The sequence below is a fragment of the Gossypium arboreum genome, chromosome 9 (genome assembly GCF_025698485.1).
Source record: "Gossypium arboreum isolate Shixiya-1 chromosome 9, ASM2569848v2, whole genome shotgun sequence".
NCBI lineage: Eukaryota > Viridiplantae > Streptophyta > Magnoliopsida > Malvales > Malvaceae > Gossypium > Gossypium arboreum.
The window spans coordinates 66706833-66727255 of NC_069078.1; the positions used below are offsets into that span (position 1 = coordinate 66706833).

At 31.3% G+C, this 20423-nt stretch overlaps 2 protein-coding genes across 2 annotated transcripts; one reads left to right on the top strand and one right to left on the bottom strand.

Annotated features, from left to right (window-relative positions):
• Positions 1–11832: 11832 nt before the first annotated feature.
• LOC108454243 (trihelix transcription factor ENAP1-like) lies at positions 11833–13774 on the bottom strand. Its single transcript, XM_017752633.2, has one exon. It carries the CDS (start codon positions 13043–13045, stop codon positions 11972–11974), a length of 1074 nt encoding a protein of 357 aa, XP_017608122.1. The 5' UTR covers positions 13046–13774; the 3' UTR covers positions 11833–11971.
• Positions 13775–14622: 848 nt separating this feature from the next.
• LOC108454091 (FCS-Like Zinc finger 10) lies at positions 14623–18824 on the top strand. Its single transcript, XM_017752408.2, has 4 exons — positions 14623–15053; positions 16902–17966; positions 18065–18259; positions 18342–18824. The coding sequence occupies exons 2-3, from the start codon at positions 16984–16986 to the stop codon at positions 18216–18218; spliced, it is 1137 nt and encodes a 378-aa protein (XP_017607897.1). The 5' UTR covers positions 14623–15053; positions 16902–16983; the 3' UTR covers positions 18219–18259; positions 18342–18824.
• The last annotated feature ends 1599 nt before the right edge of the window (positions 18825–20423 follow it).

Here is a 20423-nt window from a genome sequence, read left to right on the forward strand (position 1 = left end):
ACAGTAACAGTAACAATATTCAACATACAAAATGTTGAATCGGTAACGGTAACAGTAATAATATTCGACACACAAGGTGCCGAATCGATAACAGTAACGGTAACAGTAACAGTAACAGTATGGCACACAAGGTGCCTTATTGACACAAAGTCGAATATCCCTGAACACTTCCAATCCTATGGCATGCCAATTATATCCGACTAGCCCGACACTGTTAATAGGGATTTCAGATTCTTTTTCTTTCTTTTTTTTTATTTCAATTTCATTCTCAATTTAATATAATTCAATTCACTTTTCAATAACAAATATTCGATTTCACAATAGTCACTTATTCATACTAATTTCGTCATATTTCTAACCAATATATTTTCCAATATAACGTACATTCAATTATTCAATTTCCACATCAATCACATATATTCATATAAATTCAATAAATTTATCACATACTAAATCAATTCATTTCAATTATAAAGACACAATACAAATAATTCCGATCTTTATTATTTATCATAACATTTACCCAAAATTCAATTATCATAATTACACAATATCACATTCACTATAATATATAATTCAATTTAATTCAATTAATATAAATTCATCACATACCAAATTAATCCATTTCCATTATAAACTCAATAATTCTCATTTCAACATTTACTAAATGCATTGAATAAAAAATATAACAATTAATAACTAGGTTCGGATTATAGAAATACAAATCGTAATTTCTCGAATTATTCTTCGTCCACCTTTTCTTTTCCTTTCTTCATAGATGCCTCGGGTGCGATGTTAGCTATGAAAATTAAGATAATTTATACTATTAATACAACACTAATTTATATTGAGTAATTGAACTTCTATTCAATTTCTACCTTATTTTCAATTTAATCCTAACTAAGTTCACTTACTTTTCTAACTCAATTCATACTTTATTTCTACTCAATTTTCTATCATATTCAACATATATATCCAATGTTCATGATAAAACTCTAATTTCAAAATTTTTTTCAATTTAGTCCTTCAAACACAAAACTTATGCTTACTTTACAATTTAATCCTTTAATCAATTCTAAATAAGAATTCTATCAATTTAATCCCTAATTCAATCATTTGTTCAACATGAACTATACTCAAAAACCTAAGAACTTTCAAAATCTCAACTTAATTTCTACAAAACTTTGTTCTAAATTTCTAAAACATCAAAATTAAAAGAAAAAGACTTAATTAACTTACCTATTTAAACCTCAAGCTTCAAACCCTCAAATTTCCCTTTCTTCTTTCTTTCCTTCCTTTCTTCTCTGTTTTCGTTTAATATTCAGTTTCCTTTTTCATTTCTTTTGTTTCTATTAGAGCCACAAGTTCAACATAACTCATCTTTAGTAATCTAGAGGATAGATAGATTTAGAGAAGATTTTTCAATCATGACTGAAAATATGTTAACCAGACCTTCTACTTCTTCAACTCTTTTCACTTTACCAGATTTTCCTTTAAAATCCCACTCTGTAAAAAAGATCTCTTCCCTTTAGAAAATAGAATACTTAAGTGATGAAGAAGAAATACAGCCTACAGATCTTCTTACTTTAGGCTCTTATGCTGCTTATAGAAAGTCTGCTTTTTCCCCTGTAAAGTCTATCAGAACTTTAATCAAAGGTTCTGCTAAACAAGTAAGGGAATATATCCAAGCCTCACGGTTTGATAGTTTTCCCATTTCTGCAGCTTCAGCAGAGCAGTTTGTTACCCTTGAAATTCAAGCAGAGTTTCCAGAAGAATGGAAACGTGCAGGATATACTCATATCTACTTTGGAGCCATACGACTTGCTTTAAACTACCATGGCACAGCTGGAAAGCCTGTAGTGACAAGAATTGCTTTGGAGTACTAAAATGCATGTATTACTACTATTGAAGCAACGTTAAACTCAGGCCTCGTCATGGTCATTCTTTTCCAAATTTCAAAATAGCGTTGGCAGACCCCAACTTGACCACAGCCTTGAAGGTTCAAATTCAAATAACAGGAGCACCACAGGTAGCTTCAGCTATCGCAGCAACTCTTCATTATCAGATCGTCTACAGAATTCAAGATCATGCCTTTAATCTTTCAAGGCATGGGATAGATGACTCCCTACTTATCTCAGTAAACACAAATGACCAACCTCATTGTGTTCATGTTTGAAGGCAGATTCCTAAGAAAAAACTTATTAGACTTCTCCCAGAAAAATGGATTACTAGCTATGAACAATTACTTGAGCATAGCCAACCAATCTAGTCAACCACAAGCAAGATTACATCAAAGAGAGATGGGACAACTGAGATCAAGTTTGATCATAGTCATCTTCACAGTCCAAAGAACCTTAATATTTTCTTGACCCAGTTGATGATGCAACCAATTGAAAACCTGGCACAACTCCATGATCAGGAAGATCGAGACTGTTGTTGCCCACTGTGCAAATCAGGCCCAGAAAGAACCCTACTAGAAAGCTTTTTTGCAGATAGAAAACTTTTATATATGTTTAAAGACCCTGTAACTGGACACTGTCCCTGGTCTTTAAACTGCTCATGCGAGTTATATACAGATGATAGAATGGCCACCTGGATAGATGGTATGGACATCTCTGCATCAAAGCCAAGAAAAAAAAAAGAAAAAGAATACCCAAGACGAGTTTTACAGAAGATGGATGAAAGGAGATCCAGATATTGGACCACTTGGAGAGGACAATGGGAAATTTGTTTACCTTGTTGATTATTCATCTCATAAATCTCTACCAAATTTACAGGTTCCACTTGAACCTTGTAAGCCTCCCTCTCCTCCTCCTCCAAAATCTTCTACTCTACCTCCTGCAAACATTCCTAAGCCATCAAAACCAAAACCTTTTCCCCAGCCATGCTATAAGAAAATAAACAAATGGGTTAAGAAAAACCCAGATTTCCTTGACCCTCAAAAACCAATCGCTGCCATGTGTATGATGCAGTCCACGGCATCATATGACAAAGATTTCCCACCTCTTGAAGAATACTCTGAAAAAAGTTATACCCATACACCAAAAATTCCTTCCAAAATTCAGACTGATATTTCAGGTGCACCAGCCAAAATAAGTGCTGCAGAAGCCACTCTCAATTGGCAAACAGAAAATGCTATTGCTCAAAACCATGCTTTGAAAAGAATTGATTCAAAGATCTCAACTGTTGAAGCCAAGATAGATGATAACACCAAGATGGTTAGAGATCTAATCTAACTCCTACAAAAAAGATTGGATGCAGTAGCAAGAGAACCAGCAGCATCAGGACAAGATTTCTTTTCTCATCTTGCTCAAAGAGAAAAGGAGATCCAAAAATTAAAAGATCAAATCAAGACTTTTCAAGATACGGGGAAAATCCCTGAACCTACCCAAATAGCAGAAACAGTTGAATTGTTTCCTTCTATCAGACAGAAGAATCTACTCCCAGCAGAAGGAGTACGAATAACTTTTCCAGAATTTCCAAAACATACCAAACTAAGTACGTATGAAATTTTTCTGGAAATCAAAAAACAATAAGCTGAGAAAAAGAAGCAAAAATCCATTGAAGAAACCAAAGCAGAAAGTGAAAGTGAAACCTATCAAATGGAGAAGAAACTTGGAAAAAGACCAGTTTCAGAGGAATTTCCACCAAGATCACCTCCTCCAAAACAAGTCTCAAAATCTCTGATAATCTAGGAAGAAGAACAAAATCCTTTAACCAAATTTTTAAAGGATTGTACAAAATCCATGATTCCTAATATTTCCACTGTACAAAATCCAGAGTCAAGCACTGAAATTGATTCAGGAGAAAATTCAAGATCATCAGAAGAGCCTGAATTCACATCAGACGAACAAATAGAGACAGAAGATGAAGATTTGCAGAAAGCATTTCAAACAACTAAAGTTGAAGAGCCAAGTGATATGATGAAATGCAAGATATGCCAGAATCATCTTCTGCACAACAGAGACAGTTGCCAAAATCTTCCATAGGAAGAACCACTTTCACTCTTGATGATTTGCCACCAGTAAAATGGCCAAGACAGAATCCAAGAATTTCATTCTTGGTTAGAAACTCGCAAGCTCATTGAAGATAGTAATTACAACATTCTCATGGAGTTTGTCTCCAAATTTACGAAAAATGTTAAGAGATTGGTGGAATGCTATCTCCCAACATGATCAAATGCAGTTTTTAGTTCTTCAAGATCTGGCTTAACCAATCAGAATCATACATCAATATTTTGTAGGAAACCCTGAAGATTTGTTGACATTAAAAAGAAGGGAATTCTACAAAAGAAAATTTTGTTCGTATGTCAAAAATGATTTGGAAAGGAATTTTAAAATAATGACTAAATTATTTTGTGCTTTAGGATTAAATCCAAATCTCTAACCAGCCATCCTCTCATCTCTCCCAAATCCAATTCAAGTTGCAGTTAATCAAGCTCTTCAAACACAAAACAAAGACATTCTCCAAATCATAGTCGGAGAACTTCAACAAGAAGTCTTTGTTGCCTTAGAAGACATCTGCAATAGAAGAATGATATTCAAAGATTATCTCCATGGTGATAAAAGGATTGACAGAGCCTGTGATGATTCTTACTTGAAATACAAATGTCCAAAAGATCAATTATGCGACTGTCGCACAAAAAAGAAGAAACATTTCAAAAACATTCTTCTTTCTCAACTTCAAGAAGAAAGAAAATGATCAAACCTCGATGGAGATATCTTAAAATGAAAAGAAAGTTAACAAAATCTGATCATTGCTACATCTGTAACCAAAGGGGACACTTTTCAAAAAGTTGTCCAAAAAATAAAAAGCAAGCTAAGAAGATTGCACAAATGGTAAGACAATCAGGAGTCAAAATACAAGAAGAAGTTGACATTGAATCTGTTTACTCTATTGAAGATGAGCCATCAGATAAAACAATTTGTGCTATTCCTACTTGTGATTCCTCGGAACCAGAATCAGATTACTCTGACATACAGATGATGCAAGCTAAAGTTCAGTCTGTTGACACAGTCTCAGTTCCTCACATACCTGTTAAAGTCTATCTAGACAAGTATAGTAAACCCATTACTATAATTGTCTTTATAGACACTGGTGCAGCAGAAACCATTATGAACCCAGATGTTTTACCATCAGAATGATGGAAACCTCGTATAAGGTACTTCAACTCTTCTGTTGATTACCCTTTTGCTACACATTTGATTAGTAAGCCAATTACTATTCAATTCTTCCCAGGTGTTATGTTAAAACCACAGTATTGGGATCAAAACTTCCTGGAAAAGATATTGTAGTAGGTTTTAACCTCTACAAAAAGGCTCAGCATCTTAGAATACTCCCTGAAAGAGTAAGATTCAAAAATCTTTTCCAACCATTTTCAAAAATCTTTTCCAACCATTTATCAAAATACCAAAACTTTTTGCAATCCAATCTGAAAAAATCCTTCACATTGTTCAGGAACTAAAAACCCAATCATGTGCAGAATCTTATTCTGAATTCCTGAATAAATGCCCAAATCCTCTGTGAAAAAACCCAAATTTCTTCATTAATCTTCCTTTCAAGAAAAATGAAGATATCAACCCAACAAAGGCCAGCCACCAGGGAATGAATCCAGATCATCTGCTACTAGCAGAAAAAGAGTGTAAAGAACTACAACAACAAGATCTGATTGAACCCTCAGATTCTCAATGGGCATGTAAAGCTTTTTATGTGAATAAAAGATCTGAACAGATTATAGGAAAGTTAAGATTGGTAATTAATTACCAACCTCTTAATCTTTTCCTCCAAGATGACAAATTTCCACTTCTAAACAAAGATTTACTCTTCTCAAGTTTGGCCAAAGCAAGAGTCTTCTCCAAATTTGATCTCAAAGCAAGATTTTGGCAATTAGGAATTCATCCTGATGATAGACCAAAGACAGGATTTTGTATTCCTAATAGACATTCCAATGGAAAGTTATGCCATTAGGACTAAAGACTGCTCCTTCACTGTTCCAGAAGACAATGATAAAATTTTTCATCCTTTGATGGAAAATACTTTAGTCTGCATTGATGATATCCTACTCTATAGTAAGGATGAAGATTCTCATGCACAACTCATTGATGATTTCAAATCCCTTATTTTCAAATATGGGATAATGTTGTCAGAAAGAAAAATGCAGATCAACAAATCAGAAATCCAATTCCTAGGAATAGACATTAAAGAAGGAAAATATTCCTCAGGACCGCGCATTGCTCAAGAACTTCTCAAATTCCCATAAAAAAACTTGTCTTTCAATCAAGTTTAGCAATTTATCGGGATTGTTAATTATCTTAGAGATTTTATTCCTAAAGTTTCTAAGTATATTAACCCCCTGAAAAAAAAGCTCAAAAAAGAACCTCCGCAATGGTCTTCTTCTCAGACAAAAGCTCTTCAAAGATTGAAAAAAATAACCCAGAATTTGCCTCTACTTCAAATCCCCGCGGTTGGAGAAAGAATCTTGTAAACAGATGCCAGTGACAAATATTGGGAGCAATTTTACTTGAAAAAAGAGAGGGAAAGAAACAACTCTGTGGATACAAAAGTGGAAGATTCTCAGAAGTAGAAATTCATTACCATTCCACATTCAAAGAAATTCTTGCAGTCAAGAAAGGTATTGCAAAATTCAAATTTCATCTCCAAGGATATTATTTTCTGGTAGAAATGGATATGTCTTCATTTCCCCAAATGCTCAAATTTAAACAGAAAATGGTTCCTCACCCTCAGCTTTTGAGGTGGGCAAAATGGTTTTCTCAGTTCAAATTTGATGTCAGGCATATAAGAGGAAAGCAAAATGTTCTTGTTGATTTGCTTTCCAGACCTAAACCTGAAGTCAAGCCCAAACCAGAGGTCTTTGCTTACAAGAGAGTTTTTTGGCCCAGGCTAATCATGATGTATAGACCCTATACCTCATCATCCACCTCTCCCACATCCTACACAGTTACTCCTAACCTTCACCCAGAATATCCACCAGAAGTTTATACCAAAAAGCTAGAGACATGATGTTCGAATACCAAATTCAAGTTTTCAAGAATTTTGGAGGACTTATTCTTAAACCTTGGGGTATCCATCCAGATTATCCTTTCATTCACCCAATTAGGTTTGAGTTTGTTAAACAACCAAATGAACTAAAATGGTTCTTATGGTATTTTACTCATCTTTACCATATTGCCATGCAGTTCAACACCCTTGACCTTCTTTATTACTTGAAAAAATCCATCAGAAGAAATGTTGAACCAGAACAAAAAAATTTCTTTACTTCCTTAGCTGGTTTCATCCTTTACCACAATGGCTTCAAATCATTAAACAACATTGCAATTAGGCAAGAGGAAATTATGGAGGTTATATGATTATAATATTTTATAAACCTCAATATTTTGTCAAATTTGGAAAGGTAGCCCAACTCAACTCCTTTCCCACCTCTTGGATTTACAAATCTCTCGAAAATGATATCTTCAAGGATGATGCTCAATATCGAGATTTACAAAAGTTTCTCCGCCAGCTCAATAGAATTATTCTGTTTGAGATATGGCCACCTCCAGATATTGATGCACCATGGGACACCTAGCCAAGGACATACACACCTTATCATAAAGAGGTCCTAAAAGTTTTCCGTAAATATTATGAAGGAATTCTTGATCCTACAGAATGGTCTCAAGATTACCTGTGGCAATATAGTCAAATCAGTCTTGCTAAGATGGAATTACATGATGAAAAAGAAAAAGATGAAGAAATGACCTGCTATAATGAAGATTCCATGGATAGTGCCCAACTTCCACGTTCAAACGCAAACAGTTGAAGACACCTATCAGGGATCTTACTTTAATAATTAAAAGCATTCTGCTTTATGTCAAATAATGTCTAATATCAGTACTATTTTTACTTTATGTGCTGTTTACTTTATGTTTTAATATCTGATATCTATCCAGTGTACTGTTTACTATTTTGTTGTATTACATCTCCTTCAGCTATAAAAGGAAGATGTATTCTCTTTGTAAGATATCAAGGTTTCCCTAAATAAAATCCGAGTGTGTTTTCCTTTATCCATAGCTTTCTAAATTTTCCCTGTTTCTCTAAATCTTCTTCTTCTTAGAAAACTTTAGATGAGTTAACCAAGAATTACAATATAGTATGCTCTGTGCTTGCCACCCAATAGATCCTGCACATCAGAAATATTGAAATTTTGATCAACGATAACAATATTGTTGTGGATAGCATATGTCTCTTGAATTAAGGCTTTGTAGCTAAAAGGCAGTGCCTGTTGGATAACCCGTGTAGAGAAAGGGTTTAAGTTTTGGCATAGCATACCTGCTACAGTTCCTTCTTTCTTGCAATCTCTGTGTTTATCTACACCTGTATTGGTAGTTAAGTTTATTATAATATTAATAATTATATGTATATAATCTTTCCACATGGATTTATCAACTCCATACACTTGTTAAAAATAAGATTTATTCATTATATAAATATCTTATAATATAATTAATTAATATATATATCTTTTATAAATAATAAATATCTATTAATAATTAAATACATGTATTACAAATATATGTATTTTATTAATACACTTGTATCAAATCATAACCACACATTTATCTTTCAACTATTTATTTTATTTATTTTATATAAAAATCTATTTACTTAAATAAAAAGTAATTAAATAAATATTTTACAATTGTACAAATATATGTATTACACATGTATATTTTATTACTGTACATTTGTCTTTACTTTAATTTATTTCATAATAAAATATTAATTTAATAAAAATAACATTAATAAATATCAAATATAAAACCATAATAAATAATAATAATAATAATAATTTAATATACATATTTATGCATAAAAATAAAAATAAAAATTATGCATTTGCCGCCTCACTTAGGACAAATGGTATAATTCCATTTTGGTCCTTTTTATTTTCTTTTAATCTACAATTAAACTTTCACACTTTATTCAATTTAGTCTTTTTTCCTAATTACTCTTAATTAAGCTAAATTCACTTAATTAAAGCCTAATTAACCACTCGATTAACTTCATAAATAGAGACCCGAAAATACATTTTTCGATAACCGTAAAATTCAGGACGTTACACAAGCCAGGGTGTCGCGATACTGCTGCCTAATGAGTGAAAAAACTGTAGTGACAATTTTGTGTCCAAATAAGCTTAGGTCTTTTTTTTACTTAAAGGCAAAATGATCAATGTTGGGTTAAATGTTAGTAGACTATAAATACTACTTTTTGAGATTTTGAACTCAAATTTTTGTTGGCTGAATTGTTTCCTTAGACACCGATAATTAAAATGAGTTTTGACCATATTATTAGACAACGATAATGGGAACCCAACTTTTAATTAGTAACCTCTAATTTTAAAGTTAAATGGGTAAAAACAAGTTATCGTTATGTGTTTGTGATGCACTAGTAAAACTTTTTCTGAAACAAGTTTAATGGAAACTAGTGTGGTCCATTGCGTATAGAGGATGAGTTTAAATACTCTTAATAGAGTTCATTATTTATTATTTAAATGTCTAAAGTAATGGTGATATTAAAAGGACTCTACCTATATAAACATAAAAAGTGGTGCCGCTTTAACAAGTAGAGGTAGGATCTCTCTTGTAAATGCTTATTATGAATATGAACAAGATAAGTACATGACCATATTAGTGCTTACAACAAACAACCTCTGACAGAAAAATTAATGAATATTATGTGTAGTGTATTTCTACTTCTAATTTTAGTTGTTGTGATTCAATCTTTGGACACCAACAACTTCTTTAGAATTCTAAAATACATCATCTAATTGATGGTTCAAATTGAGAGATATATTTGCTTCTGTGAAAGACTATAAAGTATGGTATCAACATTTTAAACTAAGGGGATTGTTAGTAGTTTATAATGTTGATAGTAATAATATTTTATTATATAGAAAAGTCTAATAAATTACAATTATTGATCAATAGTTGTGTTGTAAAGATATAATTTTCGTATGTAAAGTTATCTCATAATGAAATAATTTTAAGTCAAATTGTCTTGTAAAATAACACAATTCATGGAAAGATGTACTTATTAGATGTCTACTCCACTAGATCAAACGGAGCAATAAGTGTATTATTACTTGAATCAATAACCCGAAAATTAAAACCTGAGAACACATCAAAATTTAAAGTCGCAGAAACTAAATATGAAAAATTAAAATAGCCAAGAACAATCACACGCATACCCAGATCATCAGTACACTGGCACTCATCATTGTCATAAAGCATCAATATATAATTTACTCTCTTACGTTTACTAGCTTGAGCGTGGAGAATTTTAATATTAGTGTCACCATGCCGCATCCAAAGAATCTTAACTTGTTGTTTCCAAAACACCTCTTCTTCAAAGGCGAATCTAAGGGGGTGGCAGGGGCCCCGACCCACTTAAAATGAAAAATTGTTATTTAGGCTCTTTAGGAATTTTTAAAATTTTAAATTAGTAAATGTAAATTTATATGTTTTGACCCCCTAAAATTATAAAAATTTGATTTAATCCTTTAAAAATTATAAATGTATAGACTATTAAAAGTTAAAATTTCATTTCGGTCCCTCTAAAAAAATTTTTTAGCTTCGCCCCTACTACTCTTGAACTAATAACAGCCCAACTCAGCTCGAGCCCGAAGCAAAGCATCATCATTACTCCTCATATCCCTCATACGAGAAAGCCCATCCTTCACCGCTTTTATTCTAGCATGAAAATTACTCCCCAACGCCTCTTTCCAACGAGAAAGATAATCAGCACACAAAGCAAGCCTAGCAACCAGGTTAGTATTCGACCTAACAAACCTCCTTCATCTGTATAAAAAGCCACCTCACAAAGCAAACTATTCTCAAAACTTGAAACGGTGAATTTTGGGGTTGATAAAGCTAGTGTGTGCTACCAATTTAATTGGACAAGGTTATAAAGTTTTCAATTATTGAAATTTTCAAATATACTAGTAATTTAACATACATGCATGGAAATTATGTGTTTAAAACATTAAAAAAAAATAGCAATCTAAATTATTTAAAATATGTAAGGGTAATTTAGTAATTTTTCTAATTAAGTTGTTCTCTTGTTGACTCGTGACACTAACTCAATAATGAATTTAAATAATAATGTATATACATAAACAATGTGGGTGAAACAATTAATATAATAAAAGTAAAATATATAAAAATATCAAAATAAAATTTTAGTTGAAGTGGTTAAAATGTTTTAAAAATGTTGATGGTAAGGGTTCAAATACTAAGATTTATGACTCCTTATTGGTTTCAATAAAATAAAAATAAAAATACTCTTAATAATATAATTTATTTAAAATAAATAATGTTATTTTAATATTATTATTTTAATAATATTATTATTTAAGTAAGTGTCGAGTTAACTCATAATACTAACTTAGTCACATAAATAATATATAGATAATTAAACTTATAAGCATTTTTTACATCAATATGCTATAGGAAATTGAATAATAAACATCCAAAATATTTATCTGTATCCAAAAACAAATAATAGTTTTAAAATTCAAGTTTAAATATTATTCGAATTCGTAATTCAACTGAGTAATTGAGGGAAGTTAAAGTAGTATATATATGTTCACGAAAGGCTATAGTAATTGAGGGAAGTTAAAGTAGTATATATATGTTCACGAAAGGCTATAGGTAGTTTACTTATAATCAGATTGTTAACAAAAAAAAAAAAAAAAACTTTTTTTAAACATATTTCTCATTAAGAGAGATCATCATATCTAGTACCGTATTTTTTATCCCCAGCCTACAAGAAGGGAAGTAAACTGCAATTCATGTCTACTCTATAGTGAAATTATAACAAAAGCACTTACACCAACTCCAGGTTTTTCAAGCTTCATCAATGGTGACAGCAAATTGTTAGTACAAAACCGATCAGACTATGGCATTAATGTCGAATGTTAGTCAGAACTAGCATTATCCTCCTCCTGCATTTTCACAATTTCAGCCTGTAGTTTCTTCAAGATCTGCCTCTTTTGCATTTCCAATTCCCTATGGAACTCCATTCTCATATTCTCAAGTTCCAACATCTGCACCCTTTTGCTATTCTCAATCTTTTCGTATACGTTGCTGAATTTCCGAATTGAATCAGCAAGCAATTTGAACCAAGAATCATCGTCGCATTGCCTCTCGAGTCTTCTCTTTTTCGGTGGCAATCCTTCTGAGACATCCTCCTCACTATCGGATGATTCTGAGCTTGTTGGACTATCCCGTATTTCATCTGAAATAGCCTTGCGGATAACACCCTGTTGTGGAGAACTTGACATTAACATGTCCATCTTCTTGAAAAAAACCCATTTGCTATTGCTAGTGCTAGTGCCGGTCTCAGCTACCATAGCCTTCTCTTTCTTGTACTTTTTTTTCAGTGTATCCAATCGGTTGCGACATTGAGTGTCAGTCCTTTCAATCTTTGAGACTTCAGAAACTTTCTCTGCAACTTCTTGCCATTCTTCGGCTCGGAGACTCTTCCTCTTGCGTTGTAAAAACCGGTCACCCCACGCATCTAGTAAAACAAATGTCTCACCCTCAGTCCAATCCGTAAGGGGATTCCTCCCACCACATGAAGGCTTTGGCACTGATGTTGAAGCAACTTCCGGTGCTGGTACTCGACGAACAAATTCATAACTTGACACCAAATCCTTCAGTTTCCTCTTTTTCGGATGCCTCCTCGAGTCAACATCATCATTCTTCTGATTAGAACCTTCATCATCATCATACAATTTGTTGTCGTTGCCATCATTATAGTTTCTAACATATTGATCACCATTAACTTTACAATGATTTGCATCTTCCTCACTCAAATCTTCATCATCTTCTTCCTCGTCTTCGTTACCATCAACATATTGATTCCCATTCAATCTAGAACATGAAACATCTCTTACTGGAAGCTTTCCACTACTCGAAGATCGATAACCCTGCTGTTGATTATCACCATATGGATTTGAATGGTATCTAACATCTTCAATCTCATCCATTAAACTAAAATCTAAGCTCAACAATGAGAAACCCTAATACTATCCCTAAAGATTCAAGCCTAATTCTAAATCAAAATTAAAAATGAAAAACTTTCCCTACAAATTAATAGTTTCAATCTCGAATTTCATCTTCTTCATCCAACAAAAACCCTAAATTATGAACAAAAAACCCTAAACCCCCTCCCCCCCAAAAAAAAATAATTTCCCTTCAAAAGAAGAAAAAAAGTAAATTCAAGCTTACTCCATTTTTATTGAATCAAATAACAAAAACCCATAAAATTTACTGAAAAAACAATCAACTTATTCAACTCTAAGTCATGGAATTCTCAATCTTTTTTTAACTTTCCAGTTCTAGATCATTTTATCCTTTCACCAAAAAATCAAATTCCAATTACCGTCTCCTCAAAATGAAATAAAACCCTAATCTTCAATCAAATCAGAATTAAAAACCCGAAAATAAAAAAGCAAAATTAGAACCCATCAAACCTTGCCAGATCTTCAACATGAAACGAAATTTGAAGATATAAGAACCCACTTCAAAATTTAAGCCAATCGAAGATCAAAATTGTGCCTAAAGATTTATGAAAATCCACCCAAAGGGATTGAATAAATAATTGAAAAAAATAATAAAAACAGGGGGTTTTCTTTTCTCGATGTGATTGAAGATATCTTGTGCCCCAAACAAACAAAAAGTAATTTTGGCACTCCATGACTGGTTTCGTTGGGCCTTCCATTAAAGGAACTGCTGATAATTGAAATTTTTGTTTGAACCGTCAGATCATCTGACTTTAATTCAGTGAATATGAGCCGTTGGATTGCACCAAGTCCTCACAGTAGAAGGGAACACGTGTATGTATTTTATTATTATTTATTTAATATTTTTAACTGAAAAAAGCTGAGTCAAGCTAAACGACAAAATTTAAATAATAATAATATTAGTAATAAAACTTTATAAAATAAAAAGATAACTGAAAAATCATTACTAGAAGCCAGCTCTTTTTCTTTACAGGTCCACTTTCTCTTTTGTCATTTTATAATTACAGTTGAATAATTTTTATTATTTAAATTTGATTTTTATTTTATATATTCAGTGAAAAATTTACTAAAAATTCTTATTTTTAAAAAATAATAGATATTATTTTAAAAATAATTTTAATTTAATTTTAATTTTCATTTAATTTTTAAAAATTTACATAAAATATTAATAATTTTTAATAACTCACTTTACATTCCAACCAAAATCATATTTAATTATTATATAATTTTTTAATTTATTATATAAAATTTGCAGTCCACTCGTCATAATTTAATTTCTCTAAAAATATTTAGAATAAGTTAGATGTTTTACCAAAATAAAATTTAATTAAATATTTTGGAATTAAAATCAATAATATAAGCATCAAATAAAGTAATTATTTAACAATAAATTAAAATAAATATAAAAATTTCTAAAATGTATATAAAATAATTTACACATAAATTATATCTATATTAAATCTAGAATATGATATTTTCATTATAATATTCTTAAAAATCCAAAAATAATAATAATAATAATTGGAAATAAAATTGATGATCAAGTGGACAATATTTTGCACTGTACAACAAGTGTGACTACTTCACACAAAAAGAAACTCTTTTTTTTTTCTTTTTGTCTTCAACTCCAAAAACCAAGATTTTATACACTTTTTTTTGGAAAATACAGTATAAAAATACGTATTTTTTCTTAATCATAGAGAGAGAATAGTGAAGGGAAGAGGAGTATTTCAGAAGCCTCAGTGGCTTACTGTTTTCTCTGATTTTGATGCATTGCAGAAGAAGAAAAAAATTTAAAGTTTTAATAAATTAACAAATTGAAGAAAAAAATGGCAGAAAAAGGAATTTATATAGAAAGAGTTTATGTTTTTGCTAAGCCAAAATAATCTCTCTATCTCATCTGCATTTTGGTTTTTTCCTCTCTTTTTTTCTTTCCTCTTTCAGATTTCAAGTTTTGACAAAAGAAAATCAGGTGGGTTTATTTTATTTTTTCTATTTTCTTATTATTTTAACCTTTTTTTTAAAATTTTTTGATCAATCTGCATCTTTGAGCATCTGGGTTATAGAAAATGTTTGAGGTTTGTTTGTTTTTTAGTTTTTTCCCCCTTAATTTTTTTAGTTTTGATACATGCAAGGGGTCTATTTTTTGTTAAATAATGATTCTTTAGTAATTTTTTTGAGCACCCATTTGATCCATTTGAAGTAGATTTTTGCATCTGATTTTTCGATCATTTTTTTTCCTGAGTTTCTTCTTCATCTTCTGTATTTATTTATTTTTAAGCTTGAAATCTCCTCAAATGTGTCTGATTTTTAGGAATTTTTGAGATTTTTTATTATTAATATCCATAGTCTGGGTTTTTGTCAGTTCTGAATTTAAATTAATGATTGGCCTGGTTAATTTCTTTTGCTTGATTGTTTATATGATTCATTGTTGCATATAATCTATTTAAAAGGATTGGTATTGTTGTTGTTGATCTGGATTTTTGCTTTTTGTTATTTTAAAAGCCAGGCATGGAGGATTTGATTCCTTCAATAATTTCTCCATTGATGCTCTAAAAATGTAATTTAATGAATAGTTTTTATATAGCTTTATTGAGATTTTCCATGTAATTTTTTGCTTCTCAAGTTGCAATGTTCATATGATTCAAGGATCTTGAATATATATATATATATATATATATATTACAGTAGGATTCAGTGATACTTCGTGTTTAGAGCGGAATTGTTATGTTATTATTAGCCTTATTATTGCATCGAAGCTTCCAAATTGTTGTTTCTTTCTGGACTTCAGTCGTGGTTGAATATGATATGATGATATGTATATCTGGATATAACTGTATTTGAGCTATGCTTATCACAATCGAGTGTTGTTGTTCGGGTTTCCCTGTACAATGGTTTTGGTATTAGCCCTGTTATTGCATTGAAGTTCCCGATATGCTCTTTCTTTTGGGACATTTTTTTACGGTTACATGATCAGTTTTTCTTTGCCTATATCTGGATATATAACTCTATTTGAGCCATGCTTATTACTATCGAATACTGTTGTTCAGGATAGCTTAATGGGTGATATTTCTGTTTTCGGTATGATTTTTCCAGACAATGGTTTTGGTATTAGCCCTGTGGCTATTATTGTATCGAAGTTTCCGATATGCTCTTTCTTTTGGGAATTCTTTTTTATGGTTGTATGATATAATGATCTTTGGTTTCATTTTTTCTTTGCATATATCTGGATATAACTCTATTTGAGCCATGCTTACCACGATCAAATACAGTTGTTCGGGGTAGCTTAATAGATGATATTTCTGGTTTTTGGTACGGTTTTGCCATGCAATGGTATTAACTCTGTTATTGCATCTAAGCTGCTGATATGCTCTTTCTTTCGGGACTTTTTTTTTTTTGGTTATATTATATAATGATCTTTGGATTCGTTTTTCTTTGCAGATTGCTGGATATAACTCTATTAGAGCCTTGCTTATTACTATAAAATATTGTTGTTTGGGGAAGCTTAATTGATGATCTTTTTGTTTTCCATACGGTTTTGCCATGCAATGGTTTTGGTATTAACCCTGTTATTGCATTGAAGCTTCCAATATGCTCTTTCTTTTAGGACTTTTTTATGGTTGACTATGATATAATGATCTATGGGCTTTCTTTTTTATGCCTATATCTAGATATTACTCTATTTGAGCTATTCTTATTATGATCAAATTTTGTTGTTCCTGGTAGCTTAATCAATGATTTTTGTGTTTTCCATATGGTTTTTCCATTATACTTGCTTCTTTATTGGTTTTAAATTGATGAATTCTTTATTCTGATGCAGTAAGGGGTTGCTGGTTTTCTTGCTAGAAGATCGAGATTTATAGATAATGCGGTGTAAACTACATGCTTCATAAGCAAATTTAATGGATGATAATCTGATGGCTGATCCTGATTCGGAGTCCATTTTTCGCTCCGATGCATTGGGCTTACGGCATATTAGCAGCTCACTTTTCAATATTCCTGGTTTCCTGGTTGGGTTTAGCGCTAAGGGTTCTTCAGATTCTGATGCAGTACGAAGTCCTACATCTCCTCTTGATTTGAGAGTTTTTGCGAATCTTAGCAACCCTTTTAGTGTTAAGTCTCCTCAATCGCCATCCCAAAATGGTTACCGGAAGAAATGGGATTGTAATAAGATAGATTTAGGCATTGTGAATTTGCTTGCTGATGAAAATAAACCCAATGGTGAAAAACTCGAGTTCCCAAAGAGAAAGAATATAATATTTAGGCCACGGATGAAGACTGAACTTCCTTGTTCCTCGAGGTATTCACACGAATTCCTCGGAAATTCTATGAAATCCAATTCTTTGCCTAGGAATTACATAATTTCACAACTTTTCCAAGCCAGAAAACCCGAGACCAAGTCCGGAGATTCTAGTCTTGTCTTTGGAAATGAGGAAGTGCCATTAGAAACCAAACCAGATTCCTGGCTTTCCGCTTCCTTTATAGCTTCTACCCAAAGCTCTGATTCAAGTCCCAAAAATTTTTGTTCGGAGAATAGAACCATCGGCATTAATAGTTCACCTCAACTGGTAAGTAAGCCAAGTTCACTTCCTACACCCCTTGGCCATACCTCGGGATCTCTCTCCGCGCACGAGATAGAGCTTTCGGAAGATTATACTTGTATCATTTCTCATGGTCCAAACCCGAAAACAACTCGCATTTTTGGTGACTGTATTTTGGAATGTCACAACGATGAGTTGACCAATTTTGATAAAACAGCTGAACAATTGCCTCGATTCGCTAAGAACACGGAGACGTTAACCGCTTACCCTTCTGATGAGTTCTTGAGCTTCTGTTACTCTTGCAAGAAAAAGTTCGAGAAAGATGACGACATTTATATGTACAGGTTTATACGATTCAGACCTCTCCTCGTGGACTTTTACTTGATTTGTACCTCATAATAACTGCTGAGGCTTTTTGTTTCTTTCCTTCTGATACTTGCAGGGGGGAAAAGGCGTTTTGCAGTACTGATTGCCGCTCCGAGGAGATTTTTGCAGAGGAAGAAATGGAGAAAACCTGTAATAAGACCTCCGATGATTCTCCTGAGCATAGTGACAACGAGGATCTCTTCGTAATAGGTATGCCTGTTAACATGTAATGGGCTATAATGACCGACTGCGTTTCCGCAAGGCTTCCATGGTAAGATCGATAAACTTTCCTCAAAGCTTTAACAGCTCGATCATCTATTCGTAAAGTGCTGTTTATGTGAATTTATTTGCAGCCTTTGATGATCGAGGCATAAATCGCAAGTCGCGGATAGCACAACATAGAATTTTATTTATAAATCCAGTGATAGATATAAATATATAGACCGGTGTTGCATTATAATTTTGTTTAGATGAGTTAGTAGCGGCCGGAAGCCCCGTCTCATCGGTTTTCCTTTTTTCTAATTTACCTGTTAGTATCGTTGCTCTCCTGTGAGAGTTGTTGTATAATCCTCTCAAACTTGAAGAACTCATTGTCGAAACTCAAATGTATGCATCGGTGTTCACTCGATTTAATATGCATTCGCTTTCGGACAACAAAATGGAGATCAACCTTATTTGTCTGCCATAGATTCTAGTTTATGCATGTTAGTGAGGCTCGTGTTCTGCACATATGATATGTTGTTAAGATCTCTAAGGATTCTCAGAACACATGAAAACACATATTTGTATCTTATGTTTAAGTCTTGAGTAACATACCTATTGAATGCTTCTTTGAAGTTTTTCATTATTTTTTTTTTCTCATTTGGAAAATACTTTAACATGAAAATCATTGAATAGAATATGGCTTTTGTGGGTCATGATTTAGAGCCGAACAATTAAGCATCACCTTCAAAACAAAGACCAAAAAGGCAGTGGTCCAATGGACCATTCATTGAATTCCAGTGGGTGGCTAATTGGTACAGCAACTACTAAATGTGGGTTCATTTCATGCCCTCCACAACTCTTTGTGCTACTTATATTTGGTTTTCATCAGAGAAAATGGTATCCGGTAAAAATTATAAACTTACAAAAATATTTTATGTAAAAATATAATTTCATATTTTTTATTTTAAAAATTCAAATTTTATTTTGATCGAAATTTTATTTTTAATATAAATTTTCATATTTTGATTTACTTTATTATAAAATTATAAAAAATTACTAAAATATTTGAGTTCATAATTTTTATAAGATTATGAAAATTATTTAAAATTTTATTTTATGATGTTTTGTTTCTATCAAAATAATTTATTTTTATAAGTTTTTGAAGTTTTAATTTTTTTTAATAAATTTTGAAATGACAGACATCATTGTGACTTCACCAGTGTGACGTGTCAAATACCAGATTTGCGGATGTCAAACATTCACTCAATAACATGAAAAAGTTGACATATTGTCACATATACTATTTTGTGTAATGTAAACTTAATTCTTAAATTTTCAGTAAAATGAGAGTGAGAATGATATTGATTTTGGACACCTTAAATAACTTCAATTTTCCATTAAAAAATAACTACAATTTTTAAAAGAATTCAACTTTTTTTTAAGAATATGAGAAGATTTATCATTTAAAATATATATATAATTAAAATTTTGGTGAAGTACTGTTGGTTCTACTTTAATTACTCAACTATTAATATTTTTATTTTAATCACTCAATTTTTAAAATTAAATATTTTAATCGCATTTCTGTTAGTTGTCTAAAGGAAGTTTAACATGGGTTTTGTTTTATTGACATACTAATAAATTTATTCCTCCAATGTTTACATATTCTATCAATTTAATCCTAAATTTAATAAAATCAATATTTATAATATTTTTCATTTTAATTCTAATTATAAAATTATAAAAATCTTTAAAATATTTTTACATTTAATTTTTAAAATTTTAAAATTCACATTTATTTTTTCATCAACCAAACATGTGAAAAACTCATAAATTATTATTTTTTTTTACAATTAAATTGCAACCCATTTGAGACACTAGACTGAATACTTTCACTCATTTGAGTGAAAAAGATTAATGGATAAATTTGCCACTATACTTTTTTCAAAAAAATTAATTTATTGTTACATTTTATTTTAATCGATATTTACTATTGTATTTTTAGATATAAGATAAATTTACCAATTTTCCCATTTAATTTGTGTTTGACTGGATTTTTCCACTAAATTTTAATTTTTAATTAAATTTTATTACCTAAACTACAATTTTGAATAATTTAAACAAAAATGTAATAAAAATATTTTCAAAGTTTTATTTTAATAATTAAAATAAAAATTAATGAATATAACTATTAAAATTATTATTTTATTTTGTAAATAAAACTAAACATT